A 19,084-nucleotide genomic window follows, 5' to 3' on the forward strand; every position below is an offset into this window, starting at 1 on the left:
CTGGCACACCACTGACCCGGGTTCAATTCCTGGCACCCCATATGGTCCCCTGAGCCTGCCAGGAGTGATCCCTGAGCACAGAGCCAGGAGTAACCTCTGATCAGTGCCTGGTGTGGCCCCTCAAAAAAAATTTTTTTTTAAGGCTACAAGCCAGGACACCCCAACCCCTACAAAGCTCCCAGGGTGTCACTGGGTCTGACCCACGTCACCCATGTCATTAGCCTTGCCATGCAAGTGGGGTCACAGGCCCCCAGCTCTGTGAGGACGACTGTGGCAGAAGCAGGAAAGAGGGGGGCAGGAGGGGAGAGGCAGAGCCAGAATCTGAGTTGGGGTCCTGAGCCCCTCCCCCAGGGCTCACTCTGCCCAGGTGCAGCACACAGGGCCAGAGTGGACAGCAGTTCTGGGGGGCAGCTCTGCCTGCGGGAGGGGAAGGGCCCCCCCAGTGCCCCCCGGAGGCGGCCTCCCCAGTTACTGCCGCTTCCAAGGAGACGGCAGAGCGCGGGCGCAGTGTCCTGCTCCTCTCCCGGTGCCTCGGTGGTTGCCCGGGCAACCGCGCATCTGCCAGCTGAGGAGACGAGTGGCCTTGGCGCCAGGCTCCGGGCTGGGGCCACATCCCACCCGCCTCCGCAGAGCCTGACAGCGGCCCACAGAGGGGCCTCAGCCGCCCAAGACCCTCCCCTGGCCTGTGCGCCCAGCTCCGGGGGTCTCTGCCCCTCGCTCTGGGTGCGGTGACCGGGAGGAGCTGGGCTCTGCCCTCACTGTGGGGGTGACCGGGAGGAGCTGGGCTCTGCCCTCACTGTGGGGGTGACCGGGAGGAGCTGGGCACTGCCCTCACTGTGGGGGTGACTGGGCAGGAGCTGGGCACTGCCCTCACTGTGGGGGTGACCGGGAGGAGCTGGGCTCTGCCCTCACTGTGGGGGTGACCGGGAGGAGCTGGGCTCTGCCCTCACTGTGGGGGTGACCGGGAGGAGCTGGGCACTGCCCTCACTGTGGAGGTGACCGGGCAGGAGCTGGGCACTGCCCTCACTGTGGGGGTGACCGGGAGGAGCTGGGCTCTGCCCTCACTCTGCGTGCGGTGACCGGGCAGGAGCTGGGCACTGCCCTCACTGTGGGGGTGACCGGGCAGGAGCTGGGCTCTGCCCTCACTGTGGGGGTGACCGGGCAGGAGCTGGGCACTGCCCTCACTGTGGGGGTGACCGGGAGGAGCTGGGCTCTGCCCTCACTGTGGTGCAGTGACCAGGCCAGCGCAGTGCTCGGACGGCACTCGGCCCCTATAACAGAAGACCCAGACCCCCAAGTAATGACCAACATGCAGGCCAAGGCCCCGCTGAGCCGGACGCTGCCGTCAGCCATGAGGGTGGGGCACAGCAGGGCTGGGGCTGAGTCCGCCCCCCCCCCCGGATAACCCCAAGCCCTCGGCTCTCCCGTCCGGAAAACGACCCACTTTGAAAACGGGGCGCCTGCATGTCCGGGGCACACAGGCGGTGCTGGGCTGGGCACCGGGGTCCCAGGCCAGCAGCCGTGCAGAGACACACGAGCGGGGCAGACCCCGCCCAGGCAGGCCCAGTGTTCTGGCCGACATCCGGGCTTGAGGCCTGTGAGTGGACACGGGCGCACCTACCCCAGGACACAGCCCAAGGTCTCCTGGCCCTCCTCATTCTCTGGGGTCGTGTGTCCAAAGTCTGTGCAGGCCTCGGACCCCGGGACCCTTTCAGGGCTGGGTGAGAGGCCCCCAGGGGCCCTCCAGTCAGACGGGCTCAGGTCTTTCTTCCTGGGGAGACCTGACCGTCACCTTCCTCTCAGGGGACACGAGGGCTGGCACCCACTCCCCAGGCCAGCCCAGCCCGTGACGTGAGCACTGACACCTCAGTGACGTCCCAGGGCCACCTGGGGAGCCAGATGCGCAGGGGAAAGCCAGGAGGGCCCAGCAGGACGTCAGCGACGCTGGCACAGGGTCCTGGGCAGGGGGAGACGGGCACAGCCCCGTGGCAAGGTGCCCACCTCGCTTTCTTTTCCTCTTCTGTGTTTCTTTTGTTTTGGGTTATTGGGCGGGGGGGAGGGGAGGGGGCGGTCAGGGCTCTAAGTGCTCAGAGCTTGCTCACAGCTCTGTGCTCAGGGATCGCTTCTGCCAGGACTCGGGGATCCTATGGGATGCCGGGAACTGAACCCCGGTCAGCCAGGTGCAAAGCAAACGCCCTGCCCCGCTGCACTACCTCTCCGGCCCCTGGCCTCCCCGCTCTGACTCTGAGGGACACAAGGGTCCCCCCCATCACACTGGCGAGAACTCAGGGCTCCAGGCGGGCGCCCGAGTCACGGGAGGGGCCCAGCAAACTCCAACGCCAGAATCCAGAATCCAAACCGGGCCAGGCTCACTGATGGCAGGGCACGGTCTGTCTACACCAGCACGCCCAGCAGCACTGCTCACAGCCGCTAAGGGGTGACACCCCCAGCCAGGGAAGCTACCAGGGCACACACACAGACACGCTTGCTCACAATGCACACACACACACGCTCCCCACCTAGCCCCCTGCCACAGACACTGGGTGGGGGGCGGACAGGCCATCACAGGCCGACAACTGTGCATGACTGTCCTCACCGGCCCATGCCCAGGGGGGCCCCGCACCGCAGGGTCCAGAGTGCCACTGCACAGAACCCGCCCGGGAGATGATGAGAAAGGCCGGTTCCGCGCTCACTGCACCCGCTGTCTTGGAAGCCGTGCCGGAGCCACACCTGGTGACAGGAGCTGCAGCCAGGCCGCAGTACGGGGCAGGACAAGGGGCGCCACGGGAGGGGAGGTGGCAGGGCCCCTGCTCGGGGCGCGGGGCAGGGGCACGGGAAGGGCCGCTCTACCCCCCGGGAGCACACTGACCGGCAGGGCCTCCCGCCTGGTCTCAGCCTGTCCCTGTCATAGGGACACAGGCCCGCAGCACCTGCCCCTGAAGCGGAGGTTTCCAGAATGACTCCATGTGGCCAAGGCAGGGGGCAGAACAAGTGTCGTGGCCAGCGTGAGACCAGGCAGGGGTGTGAGGACAGAGGTAGCGCAGGGGCAGCCGCAAGCATGCCCAGGGGCTCTGGGTGTGCCAGCTCTCGAGGCTGCGGGCAAGGGGACACAGAGGAGCTCTGCTTTATCTAGAAGGTTCCTGACCTGTTCTGTTCCCTGCCGAGAATCCTTTTGGGTCCCCAGCAGAGCCCAAACAACCCCTCCCCCCCAAAAAATTTTTTTTGAGATGCACAGCAGCAGGGCGATGTGACACGGGACAGAGCCAGGGGATGAAAGTCAGGTGAACAGCCTCAGCGCGCAGCACTCCTGGACTGCAGTCGGCTGCTGCCAACCCCCCCCTGGCCCCCACCCCGCCCCCATGGAATACGGGATTAAAAGGAAACAGGGCTTAAGGCACTTGCCCTGCACACAGACGCCCGGACCAAGCCTGGCACTGCACACAGGCCCCGAAGCCCCGCCAGGAGTGAGCCAGGAGTAAGAAAATAAACAGAAAGGAAAATCCCCCCAAGTCTCAGGGCTCCCGGCGCTCACATCGCCCCGGAGTCTCAGCCGGGGTCTGGCTAAGGGCTGGCTTCTGACTCCGACGTCCGGGAGACGCGGGGGTTCCGTGCGCAGAGTCCACGGAGCCCCGGACTCACGCCAACCTGGGCCACGCCACTTCCTCTCTGTCCCACGGCCGACACAGGGGCCTTCCAGCCCCAGCGACCGCCTGCTTCCTCCCCAGGCCCCTGCGGGGGACGTCACCCCAGGCCCCCCGCAGCACCGGGCAGACACGGCACATGCTGCCGTTCCATCCAGAGACCAAACGGACACACGTCTCGGCGCCCCGCAGTCCTGGGGGATCAGGTGCCGCTCTGGCCCAGCGTTCCAGAGCGTTTCCTGGGAGAGCCCTTTCTGTGCCCTGCAGAACGCCGGGGTCCCCAGGCACACTGCCCACCCGGTCACCAGAGACCATTCCCGCCTGCCCAGCAATCTGTCACTACAGCAGCACCGCCGTCACCATAGTACCCAGGCCAGTCGTCAACACTGTTACCACCGTAATACTGTCGCCACAGCAACACAGCAAATGTTGCCAGAGTAACAATGCTACAGTCCATAGGTCAGCAGGGAGGTTGCTACAGTAACAATGTTACTACAGTATCACCACACGGCAATAGTGTGTGCCCCCAGAACACTGCCGAGTTGCTCCAGCAATACCACTACAGTGACCCCGCCTCTCCTGCACTGGGTGCGTCGGCCGCCCTGCAGAAGCAGAACCCCTTGTGCAGCCTGGAGGTGGCAGTGGGCCCTGCACACCGCAGGGCGGCCCATCGACCCCCCCCACTGGCACCACCCATCCCACCATCAACATAAGCAAAGCGCAGGGGATTTGCTCAAGGCTAGTCAGTCGTGGCTCTGTCCCGGGGCTCTGTCCGGGGAGGGGTGTGCCCCCCCCACCCAGCACAGGGGCCTGGGGGCCCACTCACAGAGCAGCTCTGTCTCACACTTGCAGGGCCCCGAGGGACCTTTTCAGAGCTGTCCCTCCCTGCCTCCTTCGCTGGCGAGTGCCCCAGACGAGGACCACAGCCGTCTGCCTGGAGGTGTGTGGGATGCTAGGGCGCGGGTGCTCCTGGGGAGAGGCTCCCAGGGCGCCAGGGTCCTGGCTGAGGGCCCCCCACGTGCACGGAGGAGGTCTTGCTCGGCCACCCACAGCACCCAGAGCTTCCCACCCAGCTGGCCCGGGCTCCACGGGCAGGGGCCCAGGCCAGCACCTGAATGCTAAGTTCCGTGACATGGGAAAAGGGCCAAGAGCAAGTGACACAGAGGCCCTGTAGGGTGCCCCCCATGCTGCCCCACCCGGATTCTCAGGCCCGGGAGCCCCGCTGTGAGAACACTGAGCTCTGGCTGGGCCGGCACAGCCCTGCCGTGTGCACTTCGGGGGTCCCGGGCCTCGGGGGTGCAGAGGCGGCACTCCGCACTTGCTGCCAGGCCTGGCTCAGCAGCCTTGGGGTGCGGGGTGCAGCGGGGAGGGGGCGATCACAGGGCCCGGGGCTGGGGCACGACTCCTCTTCCCCGGGTCAATTAATCTCGCCCCAACCTGCTCCCTCCCTGGGGGCCGAGCACAGGCGAGGTGCGGGCCGAATTCCTCGGGGGAGCCCGCGCTGCTCTTTTCCAGGCTGTTTGGCCTCGTCTCCCAGTCAACAGGCGGGCAGCAGCCTAGGGGCAGCGCGTGCCACGGCGCCCGCACAGGGTGGGGTGCGGCAGAAGGCCCTGCCCTGCCGCTGCTCTCCCCAAACTCCCCGAGAGCCGGAGAGCGTGCAAGAGAATTCTGCCTTAAAGGGCAGAAAACAAGTTTACCCGCAAACTGCTTACGTGCAAACTTCCTTGCACGGCGGTGACTCACCGCCCCATCGCCGCGTGCGTGGGCCGCCACGCTCAGACTCCGAGGCCCCCTCCCCGCCGGGGGAAAAACAACCACCCACAGATGCAACTGCTTTCTGGGCCCTTCTGCGCGGCGGCCACACGTGCCCCGCCTGGGCGTGGGGAAGCCCTTGGCAGGAGGGCCGGGGTTGGGGGCAGGGAGCTCCCCAAGGCCAAGGCTGGCCCTCTGCTGGGGCGATGCGCAGGGAAAGGCTTAGGACCGCCGGCGCACACCCGCGCACACCCGCCCTTCACCCGCCGCTGCCCTGCACGGCTGTGGGGCGGGCTGGGGGCTGGTCACAGGGCCCCGCCTCGGCCGGAGAGAGGGCAGGCTCAGCTGGAGGACGGCAATCCCATCCGGCTTGGGTGCCTGAGTGGAACACGCCCAAACTGGAACAGGATGGAGATCATGGAGGAGGGGACGCAGAGGGGACAAACACAGGCGATTATCGTCACTGTTTTATACTGAGGGGGCTAAGGGGTTCTGAGGCAGCTCCCCGGGGGTCCCGGGGCCACCCTCTGAGACACTTGGCCAACTGAGCCAGGTAGCTCAGTGCTCAGGGTCCTGGGGTGCTGGGGGCCACCAGGTGTTACCCGGAGGTGCTCAAGAAGGACCCCACAGAGTCGGGGGTCAAACGAGCCTCTGATGCTACTCTGACCCTCCGAGCTGTCACCCTCGCCCCCATGATGTGCCACGTGGAATACTCCTTACGGGCCCTCTAAGGGGGCATCCATCAGAGTTCCTGGGAAGCGTCTCCCAGCAGTGCACGGGAGGCGGGCACTTTTCTCTGCACTTCTGAACGGCCACTCACACGCGCAGGTTACACTTGCCCTGTGTGCAGCCGGGAGTGGGAGACAAGGACTCGGAGGGGCCGCAGGGCATTTTCTGGGGTGCTGAAAAACCGGGGTGGGGGGGGGTTGGTAATCTGGGGTAAATTCCACCACTCAATGTGCCCATGAGTGAAGACATGAGTGCGTCACTGCGTGGGCAGCGCTTTGGCCTCTTAAAGGCCAACGTTCTGGCCAGAGAGGTGGTCAGCAGGTAGGGCACCGCCAGAGGCAAGCCCTGAGCTCCGCCGGGTTGGGCCCCAACCCGAGCCAAGAAAACGAGGCCTCCTCGGAGCCTTAGTGCGGGGGGATGTTTGCGGCCTGTCCTGCAGCACAGCAGCCTGACACGCGAGACGCTCTGCCACACCGTCCGTATGGCCGGGGGCTCACTGTCAGAAGCCCCCCGGAGGACAGGCTGGCAAAGGGGCAACCTGTCAGCAGTGGCACCGGATTGGACAGAACGAGGGAGAGCCCGGGGCACAGCCGAACCCAGGCCCACCCCGCTCCTGTGCCCGGAGGCTGAGCGGCTTCGGGGGCAGTGGCGGACGGTGTCACGGGGCCACAGGCCACGCTCTGATCCTATTTCTGGGCACTGTGGCACACGTTCGCCCGGAAGAACCTTTCCTGAGGGAGACACTCAGATATCTGTCACCTCAACAAGGAGCGCGTCGGGGACGGGCCCCAGGGCCTTGTCGCCCAGGCCCTGTGTCCGGCCCTCTGGCCCTCGGTGCTTCCTGAGCCGTCGGCTCCCTCCCTCCGCCGCTCCCCAAGGCTGCCCGGCCCTCTGCCACTTGTTAGTTCCAATCCCCGAAGCTCCCCTTATTAGCTACAGGGTCCCCGATGACGCACCGAGGGGCAACAGCCAAGGCTGGAGACGGTGGTGAGCCCCGGGGGGCACCGCGCTGGGGCCCCCACGGCCTCCTCCCCGGCTCTGCGGAGCACTGCGTCAGGGCAGAGCCTGGCCCGCCCGTGACCTGCCTCCAGGCCCTGTGCTCCGGCTCCCGCGTCTTGGATGAGGATGGGCCCCCTGCCTGGCGGGGGGAGCCCCCCTTCACAGTGCCCTGCTGGGTCCCCTTGATCCCCACTTAGGAGGTTACAAAGTCCTCTCTGAGTGCCAGGAGCTAATCTGGGCGGAAACCCTCCCTGCAGCACCCGGAAGGCAGGCATGGGCGGGCCAGTGAGGGGGCGAGGCCAGCTCTGGGCCCAACTCCCGGCAGCCGCAGCAACAGCTTCAAGCCCCCCAAAGAGGCATGGGCTGGAGCCCTGGTCATCACGCAGGGGCTGGACACGCTGCACACGCCAGCCAGCAGCAGGGGCTCTGGGAGCTGGAGGCCACGTGCAACAGGGCTCAGCAATGCCCGCCATGGTGCTGGCCACTCCCTCGCCCTCCAGCCGTCTTTTAGAACCTCTACACACAGGGCAAGGGGCTCCTGATCATTCCAGGGGAAACTCACCTGATGCTCCACCGCCATTCTATTTTTTTTTTTTTTTTGCTTTCTTTGGGTCACACCTGGAGATGTTCAGGGGTTACTCTGGCTCTGCACTCAGGAACGACTCCTGGCGGTGCTCGGGGACCATATGGGAAGCCAGGAATCGAACCTGGGTCGGCCGCGTGCAAGGCAAACGCCCTCCCCGCTGTACTATTGCTCCAGCCCTCCACCACCATTCTTGGCCTAATGCGCTTGTTCTCAAGGATAACGAGTGACGAGAAGGTTCGGAGAAGAAAGTGACCAGTCCAGGGCACACTCTGCTGGTGTGGGCAGAGGGAGGGATCGAACCCAGGCAGACCGGGCTCAGGCAGTGGCAGGTAGCATTTTGGTGGTCATGAAAACATACCCCCAGTGGTCCCGTGAAAAAGCACTGGTCCTGCATTAACAAGGGCCTGGGTTTGACCCCCCGCACTGCAAACGGTCGAGCAAACACCCCGACTCTCCACTCACGGTAACGGCTCCGGAGTCCGCCCGAGACACAGCTCAGCAGTAGGGAGAGTATGTGTGTGGTGGGGGCGGGGGGCGGGGGTGTGGCGGGGAGCAGGGGGCAGGGGCCCGGGCCCTGCCAGACGAGGCTGGGCAGCTGAGCAAGCCCCCCACGCCGCTGGACGTGGCTGCAAAGGCACCCTCAGAAAAGTGCGGTGGGGAGGGGCGGGGGCAGGGAGATGGCTGAGGAAGTGGTCAAGGGTGACACAGGGGTCACTGCTTTCTCACCAGACATCTTGGGATTCTCACAGGCCTTCTCGGAGCTGCACAGCGCCCGGCAAGAAGGGCCAGTGGGAATGGGGCCGGGTTCGAGTGTGGGGTCGAGGTGTGGGGGCCAGTGCATGGGGCAGGGGTAGAGGCTGACCGGGGCGCGCAGCACCAGTGGTCCAACAGAGAGACGGACGGGTCCGCGGGCCAAGCCAGTCCCCCTGTTCCCGCAGGCAGGAGGGGGGCATGTCCCCCAACCTGGGTCTGACCCGGCCCTGCTGCTCACAGCTGTGCGGGCTCGTACCTCAGTCTCCACACTTGTGACAGGGAGCTGGAGTAGGTGGGCTCGGGGTGACACCCCTCCCAGGGCAGGGCCACCTGGGGTGAAGGACAGTGGGCAGCAAGCCCTCGTCACCTCGCCTGCACTAGCGTCTCCGAATGTTCTCCCACACTGCGGGCTCTGGGGGGAGGGGCGGCTGTGTTGGGCCCAGCCCCTGCCTAAGGCCGAAGCTGGGGGGGCTGGCGAGGCAGCAGGCACCCCCGTCCCCCAGCCCACAACAGGCACCCCCATCCTGCTGGGTCACTGGCTCACTTGAAGCCGAGGCTGGCCGGGGACTGGGACACCCCAGAGTGTGGCGGTGACAGAGGCACCAACTGGGCGGGGCTGTTTGCAGAGCTGAGGGCCTGCGAGGGGTGCAGGGTGGAGGGTCGCAGTCGTGGGACAGGAGCCCCGTCATTCTGAGGGTCCAGGAGGGAGGGCCAGGCTGCATCCAGCGCCAAGGCCCCGAAGCGGGCTGGCATGGAACTCCACCCGGCGGGCACGCGGGGCCTGTCCCTGGCCTCGTACACAGAAGGGGCCTGTCCCCGCTGGGCCTGCACACACGACAGGCTGAGTCAGAGTCGGGTCTCATTAACTCAGCACCAGTGTTTACGCTCCTGCCCTCGGGGGAGCTGGCCCCGGGGGCCGCCCCAGGCAAACAGCGCAGGCCCCTGGGGAGGTCCGAGCTTCCAGGGTCCTGGACAGGCAGCCCAGCCGCCGGCCAGAGGAGGGGCGAAGGGGGCTCCCGGGCTGGCGTGGGGGCTACGCCCCACTGTGTGAAGGGGTCTTAGGGACTGGGCCAGTGCCAGGCAGAAACTTCCTCTCCTGGCCAGAGTGTCCCGATCACAGAAGCTGCCTGGCCCTGTGGGCTGAGGCAGAGCGGGACCAAGCACAGGGGCGCGGGGCCGGCCGGCAGGAGCCACGGAGACACCCAGCGTGCCGCCTGCTCCGGGCACTGAGTCCCGCCTCACTGGGTGCTTCTGTTAGAACTCGGCTCCACTGGAAAACCAACGCCTCGCTGAGGCGGGTCCTGCACTCGCCTCGGGCGTTGAAGAAAGAACCTGGGCCCCTGGAGGGGCTGGGAGGCTGGCGCGGGAGGCCGGCGGGCAGAGGGAGCCCACAGAGACAGCGACAACACAGAGAAACGCAGTCCAGGGGCGGCCGGGGCTGCGGGCTCTCTAAAGGCCCGATTTGGAGGGTCTTGATTTTCGTTTGTTTCCACTTAAAGATGGAGAAAAGGGAAGCGAGCAAGAAAAAATGGAAACACACCAACTCCCAGGGCGGCTGGTGGTGAGTCTGGAGGGGTAGTGTCCGGAGGGCGGGGGGCGCTCAAGTGCGGGAGCGTCCAGGGCAGGGACCCCGAGGGCGCCGGAATCCGAGTCTCCGTTCGCCCCTGGTGTCTACTTGCCAACGGCTGTGAAAGGAACGGGCCTCCCGGGCCACGGCGTCAGACCACGGGAGTCATGGCCGGCAGAGGCCGCTGCCCCCTGGTGGCCAGAGACCATGGGGGTGGGGGGAAACGGCACGCTGGGCCCGGCCCCGCCCTTGGGAAACGGGACTGCTGGCGCCCAGCAGTGCAGGCCGGGCGGGATCCCGGGACCCCTCTGCCCCTGGCCGGCCGGCCCCCGTGCCACACGCACCTGCCAAACCCTCTCTCCACCAGAGCACGTGGAGTCGGTTTTCCCCGCGGAGCACGCTGCCCCCTGCAGCTCCGGCGGCCCAAACGCTGCCTTTCCTGCCACCCCCCCCCCCCCACCCCGTGTCACAGACAGGCACGAGCCGAGCTTGGGAGCCCCCTGTCCAGCCAGGCCAGCGCCCATGGCAACGACCTCACAGGGCAAGAGGGCATGAGTGTCTGTCTGAGACTGTGGAATGGCCTCTTCCCCCAGGCAGCCCCCTCTGACCACCACTACACCCCACTCGCCTCTCTGCCCTGCTCCCCCGCCACTCGAATGTTCTGGCATCTCACGCCCAGCTGGCCCCAGTGGGGCTGACGTCTGCCCTGCCGGCCTGAGACACACCCGGCCGCAGAGAGCTGGACACAAGGGACAATCTCCCCAAGGAGACCGAGCAGCAGCTGCTGGTTCTGTGGGCAGATGTGTGCCTCCCGCCTGCTGCCTGCAGGAGGGGCCCGGGGTGACACCCATCCCCACACTCCCCCTCCCCGGCACAGAGTGCTCCTGCGCCCCTGCGGCCCCCACCCTCAGTCTGGGGGCCCAGGAACGCACAGTCTGGGGCCGGGCTCTCACCCCCGCCTCCAGCTCCAAGAAGAAAGCCGTGTGTCTCGGGGCGCTGCGAGGCCACCAAGCGTCCCGGCCCCTTCTGAGCGGAGGGTCTGAGGTGGGCTCTCGGGCGGGGCTGGGGGGCCTTGTGAGTGGGTCTGGGCCCCAGGACATGAAAGTGACCAGTAGGATCCAATTCCCAGAGGCTCTGTGCCGCCCTGCACAGAAGCCCGGTGGCAGGGGGCGGGGAGGGTGGGGACAACACGGATGGACATGGACCCTGAAACGCGGGCACACTGTGGGGGGCCCACGAGTCACCCCCCGCCCAGGCCAGGCCTGCCCCGGGGACTCACCTTCCACTGCAGGGAATGGAACCACTGGTCTCGTAGGTAGCTGTTGGCAGCCTGCAAGGACAAGAACAGGACAGTGACCAGCGAGCACGTGAGGTCCCCCGGGGGTCCGTCTCCTCTGCAGGTGAGGGTCGTTAGGCGCGGGGCCGGACAGCAGTGGGCACTCCTGTGTGCTCCTCCAGGCCCCAGCACAGCTGCTCCGGGCGTTGGGGGCGATCTCACCCCCAGGGCTCGGAGGAAAGACCAAGACCCTGACGGGGCCCAGGGAGAGCGTGTTCCCCGCCCCGCAGCCGGGGCCACTCAGCCCACGTCTCATGTGGCACTGAGAGGACAGTGCCGGGGGCAGGCATGCCAAAGACCCCTGAAACGGTTTCTGGGGAGCATGTAGAGGCCCACAGGTCAGCAGGCGGCCCGGAGGCAGTGCGGTCATTGTCACGTCAGAACTATGCCCAGGGCCATGGGTCACTGGATCCCGGCGTGCTGCGGCTGCAAGCCCGAGACCTGCCCGTGCATGGACACCCCCACAGGAACGGTCACAGGCACTGGGCATGGGACACGGAGTCCGCTGGCCTCCGGGACCTGACAGGACCAGTCTCCCCAAACACGATGTCACCCACTGGGTGTCAGGGCCTCAGAGATACTTCGGGGTCACTCAGGCCAGGGTCTCTGGGCGTCTCTCAAAGGGGGGAGAGTGGTGGACCACTCTGAGAGTCTGAAACTAGCCAAAGACTCATACCCCAGAAACACACCACACACACCACCACACATACACTCAACACACATACCCACCACACACCATCCACACAACCCATTACACATGCTCATACCACACACACACACACACACCACACACTCACATATCACATACTCACACCATGCACACACACTCACACGCTACATACACTCATACTATACACAGCACACACACCACACACATAAATGCCACACATATCATACACAGCACACACTCACACACCACACACACCAAACTACACACACACACTCACCACACACGCTCACACTCTACACACACACACCACATTCAGAGACACCTATATCCCACACTCAATCGTGAGGAAAGTTTCCGAATACGCGATAGACCAAACTGTCTCCATCTTCTCTCTCTTGCAATGTTTCTGAGGACAGAGAGGACCCGGGCGTGCTGAGGACTTTGCAAGGTCAGGGGCCACATCTGACTTACTCACCAATGTGTCCACAAAAGCCTGAGGCCTGTTTGTCAAATGAAACACTGGATGACATAAATGACTGAGTGCATAATTGATGAGATGGAGAATGGATGAACAGTTGCGGAGCTGGATGGGTGGGGAGCTGGTTGTATGAGTGGACAGATGGGGCAGTGGATGGATGAGGAGCTGGAAGGATGGGGAGCAGGTTGGATGGATGGACAGCTGGACGGATGGGGAGGTGGACGGTTGGCTAGATAAATGGGTGAGTGGATAGACAGATAAATGGGCATATGGACAGATGGAAGAAGGATGACTAAATATGTATGGATGAATTAATAGATGGGTGGGTGGATAAATATAAGGTGGATACATATAAGGAAGCGAGGAAGGATGGATGGACAGACAGAAGGATGGCTAGACAAAAAGATGAATGGGTAGGTGATGGTTGGATGGACAGAAAGACAGACAGGTGAGTAAATAGGCGGGTGGATGGATGATTGGGTGAATGGATAGGTGGCAGGAAAAACAGATGGACAAATGGACAGACAGATAAATGGACAGGAGCACCTATTTTGCTCAGTGGGACAAGCCTCACATGTAGCAGAACTTCAAAACAACTCTTCGTTTTAATACTCCCTCTCTGCCCCACTGGACTTGACCAAGGCACCAAACAACCACTACCGCCTCCTAGAATGCTGGCTCGGTACCGGGCTCAGCGCAGCCGCTCTTACGTGTGGTATCCCTGACCCCTACAGCACCAAGGGAAGCAAGTGTGCTGGACTCGGCTCAGAGGAAGAAGAGGCTAATCCTGCTGCCCAAGGCTGCACGGCATGCCAGCGGCTGTACAGATATGTTAGAGGTAGCACAGGTGTGCCTGAGGATGTGGAGGTGTGCCTGAGGCTGCATAGATGTACCTGAGATTGCACAGGTGTGCCAGAGTTTGCACCAGTGTGCCAGAGGTTGCACAGGGGTTGTTTAGGTGCACCTGAGGTTGCACAGGTGTGCTGGAGATGGCACAGGTATGTGCAGCGGAGACGGCCGGAAACCTGGAAACATTAAGCTATGGTGGGGAGGAAGGGGGAGCCAGCACCTGCTCTGACACCCTCAAGCCCACCCCACAAACAAGAGTGGGGCCAGGACGCCTTGTGGGAGGGATAGGGGCTCCCAGCTCGCGGAGGACAGCAGGAGGGACAGAGGCTCTCGGAGGACAGCGGGAGGGCGTGACAAAGGCAGGCACGATGGCTCTGATTGTCTAGTGCTGTGACTTCTGGAATCCTGGACTGTGTCCGGCGCTGAGGGCGGCGGAGGGGACATGGCCAGGCTCTGCAGAGTCCCCTCCGAGCCCCGTGGGCCATATGGGCAATTGACAGCCAGGAAAGCGCCCGCGGGGGCGGGGGGGCTCCTGCTGGCAAGGGCTGTTCCAGGCACTGGGCCTGACTTCCTGCCCGGCCCTGCCAAGTTCTCTCATTGTTGCTTTGTCTGGAGAGGTGAGGAAAACAGCCTGGGGTGCTTGAGGGTCTATCAGCTTCCAGTAAGAGGGTTCTCCCCGCCCTGCCCTGGCTCCCTGGGGGACCGGTCTGAAGGCGGAGTTTGACCCGAGTAGTGGGCACGGTGCTGGCTGGGCAGAAGGAAGCCCGAGCCGGAGGGAGAGGCCCAGAGCTCCCGCCAGGAGCCCCAGGGCACTGCCATTCCCTGCCCCGTGAGATGCCAGCAGAGGGCATTCGGGGAGGAAAGCGGATCAACAGCTCCGTTCTGCCCGCCGGGGTTCTAATAGCGGTATTAGGGGAGCTCCCGCTGAGCCCCCGAGACGCGCCAACGGGTGCCCAGCAGGAGAGGCCGAGACATGGGGGCTGCGGGGCCTGAGGAGGAGGAGATGGACGAGAACTCGCAGGTCAGGAGACAAACAGCCCCGCTGGACCCTCACCGGCCCCCCGTGGGCCACCGGCAGGGACTCGGGGAGACAGGGCTGTCACAGACACCACAGGCCGGGCAGGCACTGAGGGTGAAGGCCCAAGGAGGGCCAGGCCGGCGCTACGAGGGGCAGCCGGGGACGGAGCGTGGCCGTGGCCGTGTGAGTCAACTGTGCAGGCCCCGCCCCATCTGAGGGTTGCCTCACGACCACCTGCCATGCCCCCTGCCACCCCTCGCCAGTCCACGTATGAATCATGGTGGACAACGACAGGAAGCAAGAGACGTGGAGAGAAAGGACAGAAGGGCGAGCCACAGCCCTGGCCCCGGGGTGCAGAGGCCGCCGCCTCCTCTCCCCGCTCCGGCGAGCAGGGACACGGGAGCAGCTGCAGGCCCGCTCGGACACTCGGCGTCCTTCATCCAGCTGGAACATCCGGCGAGTCCCCACTGCCGGGCCTGGGGCCATGGCCTGGTTAAAGGGACTTTCCGGGAACTGCCCCGCCAGCCCCCGTCCTCCCTGCCTCTGTCCCCAGCAGGACCAGTGCTCGGCCCGACCCCTCCTCCCTGGCCCACTACCTCCTTTTCCAAAACAAGGCCGCTCAGCGCCCCCAAACTACCTGCCTCCAGCAAACAGCAACCGCCCCCCCGCACTGCCAAGGCCACAGCAGTACCCCCTGGGTGTCACAGCCCCGCGGGGCCAGTACCCTCTCTGGGTCACATGGCTGCCTGCCACCACCTCTTGGGGCCCTTCACCCTCCGCCCCTCCACCCTGCAACTGGGCTCATGCCCCTCTCGCCCCATAACAAGCTCTCAAAGGCACCCCGAGACCCTCAGAACACACAGACACACGGCGCCATCACCCCACTGCCAAGGCCTTGAGGATCAGCCGTGACCCCACCTCTGAGGACCCCCCCCAGCCCTCCCTGTCCAGAGTCAGTGCTCTCAGCCCTGGACACTCTGACTCGCCCCTGAGAGCCTGCCTGGGACCTGGGTGCGGCGGGTCACCTGCCTGAGCTCGTCCCCCAGGCCAGGCCCCTGCTCGAGCGGTGACCTCTGCAGGCATTCGGGCCTGTCCCCACGGGGCCCCCAGGCCAGAGCTCTGCTGCCTGTGCCAGGGGCAGCACACTGTGCGTGGGGGCACGTGAATGGAAGGGGGGTCGGGTCCTCCCCGCCTCCTCTGAGGCCCAGTCTCGGCACGGAGGTGGGGACGCTCGGGGGCCACTTTGGAAAGGGACCTGGGGGCCATTTCCGGCAGGTCTCCCAGGAGGGAGAGGAAGAGGAAGAAGCTGCTTCGGCCAGGCCTGGGCGGAGCCCCGGGAGGAGCCTGCTGGGGCCCGGGGTGCCGCTCCCCGTGCGCACGGCCTGAGCCCCTCCACAGGTCCCGACCGGCAGCCCCGAGCGCGCGAGGGCCTGTGCTCAGGGCCGGCAACCACCCGGGACAGCACATTCCCCAGGGGGCGGGGGCTGCACAGGGCGACCCCTCCCTCCTGTGCGCTGTCAGAGACACCACGGGAAAAGGAGCCGGGGTCACCCTCTCACCCACTGCACGCTGGAGGAGCACAGCCCAGCACGGCCAGAAGCCACCGGCCCCGCCCCTGAGGTCCTGCCTGACTCTGGAGCCCACCCACAGAGCAACACCCACGGGGTATCCGCCCACCCTGAGGGTGAGAGTGAGGGAAGGAAGCCCCCGACCATGAGCAACAGCCCCCTGGCTCCTGGATCGAGCTGTGCCTGAAGTCCTTCCTCAGACTTTTCAGAGGATCCAAGGCGTCCCGCTCCCCTGGCTGCTGACACTGACCATGTGCGCCGTCCCCAGATAGTCCCCGCCAGCCCACAGCGTGCCCCCTTTACAGGAGACCGCAGCACCTCCTGTGCCATGCTTGAGGGGACTCAGGTCAGTGCAGAGCCGAGGCGGACGGGCCGTCTCCCGACTCTCACAGCCTTCTCCAGGCCCACCGCGTGCCCCCGCCCGCATGCCTCAGTTTCCTCCCTGGGAAGCCCGAGATAAGAAACCCCATTCCCTGGGGCGGCTCTGGCCAGCCCCTCGGCTCCTACCTGCAGCAGGACGGTCCCCCCGGGGACGGTGAGCTGTAAACAGTACTTCGGGGCGTTCTCCCAGGACAGCAGCTGCACGTCCTCAATGGCGCTGTAGGAGACGGAGTTCTCCATGTAGCCGGTGGGCTGCTCGGGAGAGAAAAGAAGCAGGGGTCAGTGACGAGATGGCCAGCAGCTCGGGGGTCCCCGGGGCAAAGACTCCCCACCCCCGTCGTGCCTGGGAACAGGGACCATCACCCCCTCTGCCCCGCAGGTCCCCCACCACAGGGAGGTCGCAGCCTGTCCACCCCTGGTGAAGAGCCACAAGGGAGCACAGAGCCCGCCTGTGCAAAGGCCTGGGGGCAGCCCCCAGCTGTGCATGTTAGGGGGGAACCAGAGGCCTACAGGAGGCCCCATGGAGGATGGGGTGTCTGGGTATGGGGATACAGGCACAGGCAGGTGGGCAGGAGGCTGCCAGGGCCAGGGGGGACACCCTCCCCTGCCACGCCCCAGGCCAGGCCAGGCGGTGCCTGCCAACATGCTCCACACATCTGTGGGCTCCTGGGCCCTCTGGCCCACCCCAGCCTGTCTGGCTCCACGGAGCCTCGAGGGCGCCCGCTCTGCTCCGAGGGCCACGTCAGTGTGGGGACAGGGGATGGGGGCGCGGACAGTCTTGCTCTTATGAATCAACGCCCCTGGACAAAACGCGATCGCCATGGCGTACTGCCCACACCGCCCCCCACGACGCGCTTGGGGAGACGCGGGATCTGGGTGTTTGTAAAAATCAAGTCAAAGGAATTGAACCCGGGGGCTGGACACACCCTGCCGCCCCAGGGCTCCCCTGAGGACATCCCGCCAACGCCCCACTCCACTCTTCGTTAGGACACGGGTGCCCTTGAGTGTAAGGTGGGGGCGCCCTTCTGTCTCTTCCCACAGCCATCAGGGAAGCGGACGGGTGGGAGAGAAGCCCACGGGGTCCCCTTGGCCTGACCCGCACCTACAGTTGGGACAATCAGAGGCGAACTGATGATTCCCGGCCACATGGAACGGGCGGTGCCCACAGGGGCAGAGAACCCTGTGGGGTCACCGGCGGGCTGGGTACGAAGGAGGTAAGTATGCATTCACCCCGTAGGGGCCAGCTTCACTGACCGAACCCCGAAACTCCCAGCTAAGGATGGGGGCACCCAGCTGTGCGGGCAGGCTAGCAGCGGACGGCGGGATGGCATCGCCCAGACCACACAGCAGTGACCACCTTCGGGTCAGCGTGTCTCCACGGAACACATCCGGGTTCCACCCTGCCTGCACGCAGAGTCCCCAAGCCCCAGAGTGACTGTCGGCAAGTCCACAAGGGACAGCCTTGGGGCACGTGTTTTTCTACCCTATATTTAGGGTTATTTCCTTAGGGCGCATTCCCAGAAATGGGATTAGTGGGACAAAGGGTAAGAGCATACTTGAGGCCGGTGCCAAACTGCGCTCATTCAGGCCGCATTAAGGAGAACCAGGGAGCCCGGCTAAGACTGGGGGGGGGGGCTCTCGGCTGGCCCCCACCCGCTGGGTCCCGCTGGGAGTCATGGAGGGCTGGGACAGTGCACGGCTGCCCCAGGCACTGGACTGGCAGGTGTGACGCAGGCCGCAGCGTGCACAGGGGTCCGAGATGGGGCTGCTTTGAAGGTCCTAGAGGCCTGCAGAGCTGAAACAGCAAACCCAGCACATTCCTGGGCATCCCGAGCACCCGAGGACAGGATGAGGGTGGTCAGCCCCCCAACAGCGCCTACCCCAGCCCCTGGGTGCTGACCGGAGGCCCCCGAGTCTCTCTGCCCTCCAGAGCTCCCTGCCCCCACAACCCGCCTCCCCGTTGCCATGGGGACGCCTCTAAAAGCGACTGAATCATGACGTGTGAGCATGAGGCGCTCAAGATGAGGCTGCGGCTGAGTCAAGGCCACGGGGAGGGAGCCGAGTCGGGTCCGTTCCTGGGAAGGGCGCCCAGGCAGGGGACCCGGCAGCCTGCATAGCGGACACAAGGCGGGCAGGGGGCAAACTCCGAGTCATCACACAGGCGGCACTTACAGGGCCCCAGAAAGATCCTCCCCCGCCCCCCCAACAGCCCTCATGCCAAGCCAGCGAGTCAGAGGGCAGAGGCACAGTGCCATTCCCTCCCAGGTCTCTGGACGTGTGGCGCGGGTGGACTCCAACGCTTCTGGAGTTATGCCACCTGCTTCCTGCAACCGTGGGCCCCAGCTCAGGTGGCACCAGGATGAGCCAGGCAGGCAGAGCCCCTCCTGGGGCAGTGCTGTACAGGACCTGCGGCAGGCAGCCAGGGCAGGGACCGATGACCCAGGAGACCACCCTGTGGCGTTGGGGCACTTCTCTTCCGAGCCACTGGACACACCCCCAGGCTGTCCGCCCCCCCAGCCCAAGGGCGCCCCCGAAGCTCCCTGCACCTGCCCCTCACACCTGCATGGCCCTCCCCCTCCCAGAGGCGCGTGCCACCAGGCAGCCAGACAGCGGGGAGCCTGGCGGGAGGTAAGCCGGGGCCCCACTGCATGCCACTCCCGTGCCAGCACGCTGGGCTCTGATCTGCCCGCTCCCGGGGCGGGTGTGATTCTCAGGAACATTCGCTGACTTGGTGCTGCCTCTGGCCCTCGAGACTCC

The 19,084-nt window shown here is 65.4% G+C and overlaps 1 protein-coding gene across 1 annotated transcript in view; it reads right to left on the reverse strand.

The window, feature by feature from the left end:
- CMIP (c-Maf inducing protein) overlaps nucleotides 1–19,084 on the reverse strand; it is a 126,646-nt gene that overhangs the window by 27,137 nt on the left and 80,425 nt on the right. The window contains exons 2-3 of the mRNA XM_055145226.1: nucleotides 16,454–16,579; nucleotides 11,307–11,357 (exon numbers count right to left, since the gene is read on the reverse strand). Of these exons, the coding sequence (XP_055001201.1) occupies nucleotides 11,307–11,357; nucleotides 16,454–16,579 (177 nt within the window). The remainder of the gene's footprint in view (nucleotides 1–11,306; nucleotides 11,358–16,453; nucleotides 16,580–19,084) is intronic.

The sequence above is a fragment of the Sorex araneus genome, chromosome 8, assembly GCF_027595985.1.
Source record: "Sorex araneus isolate mSorAra2 chromosome 8, mSorAra2.pri, whole genome shotgun sequence".
Taxonomy (NCBI): Eukaryota; Metazoa; Chordata; class Mammalia; order Eulipotyphla; family Soricidae; genus Sorex; species Sorex araneus.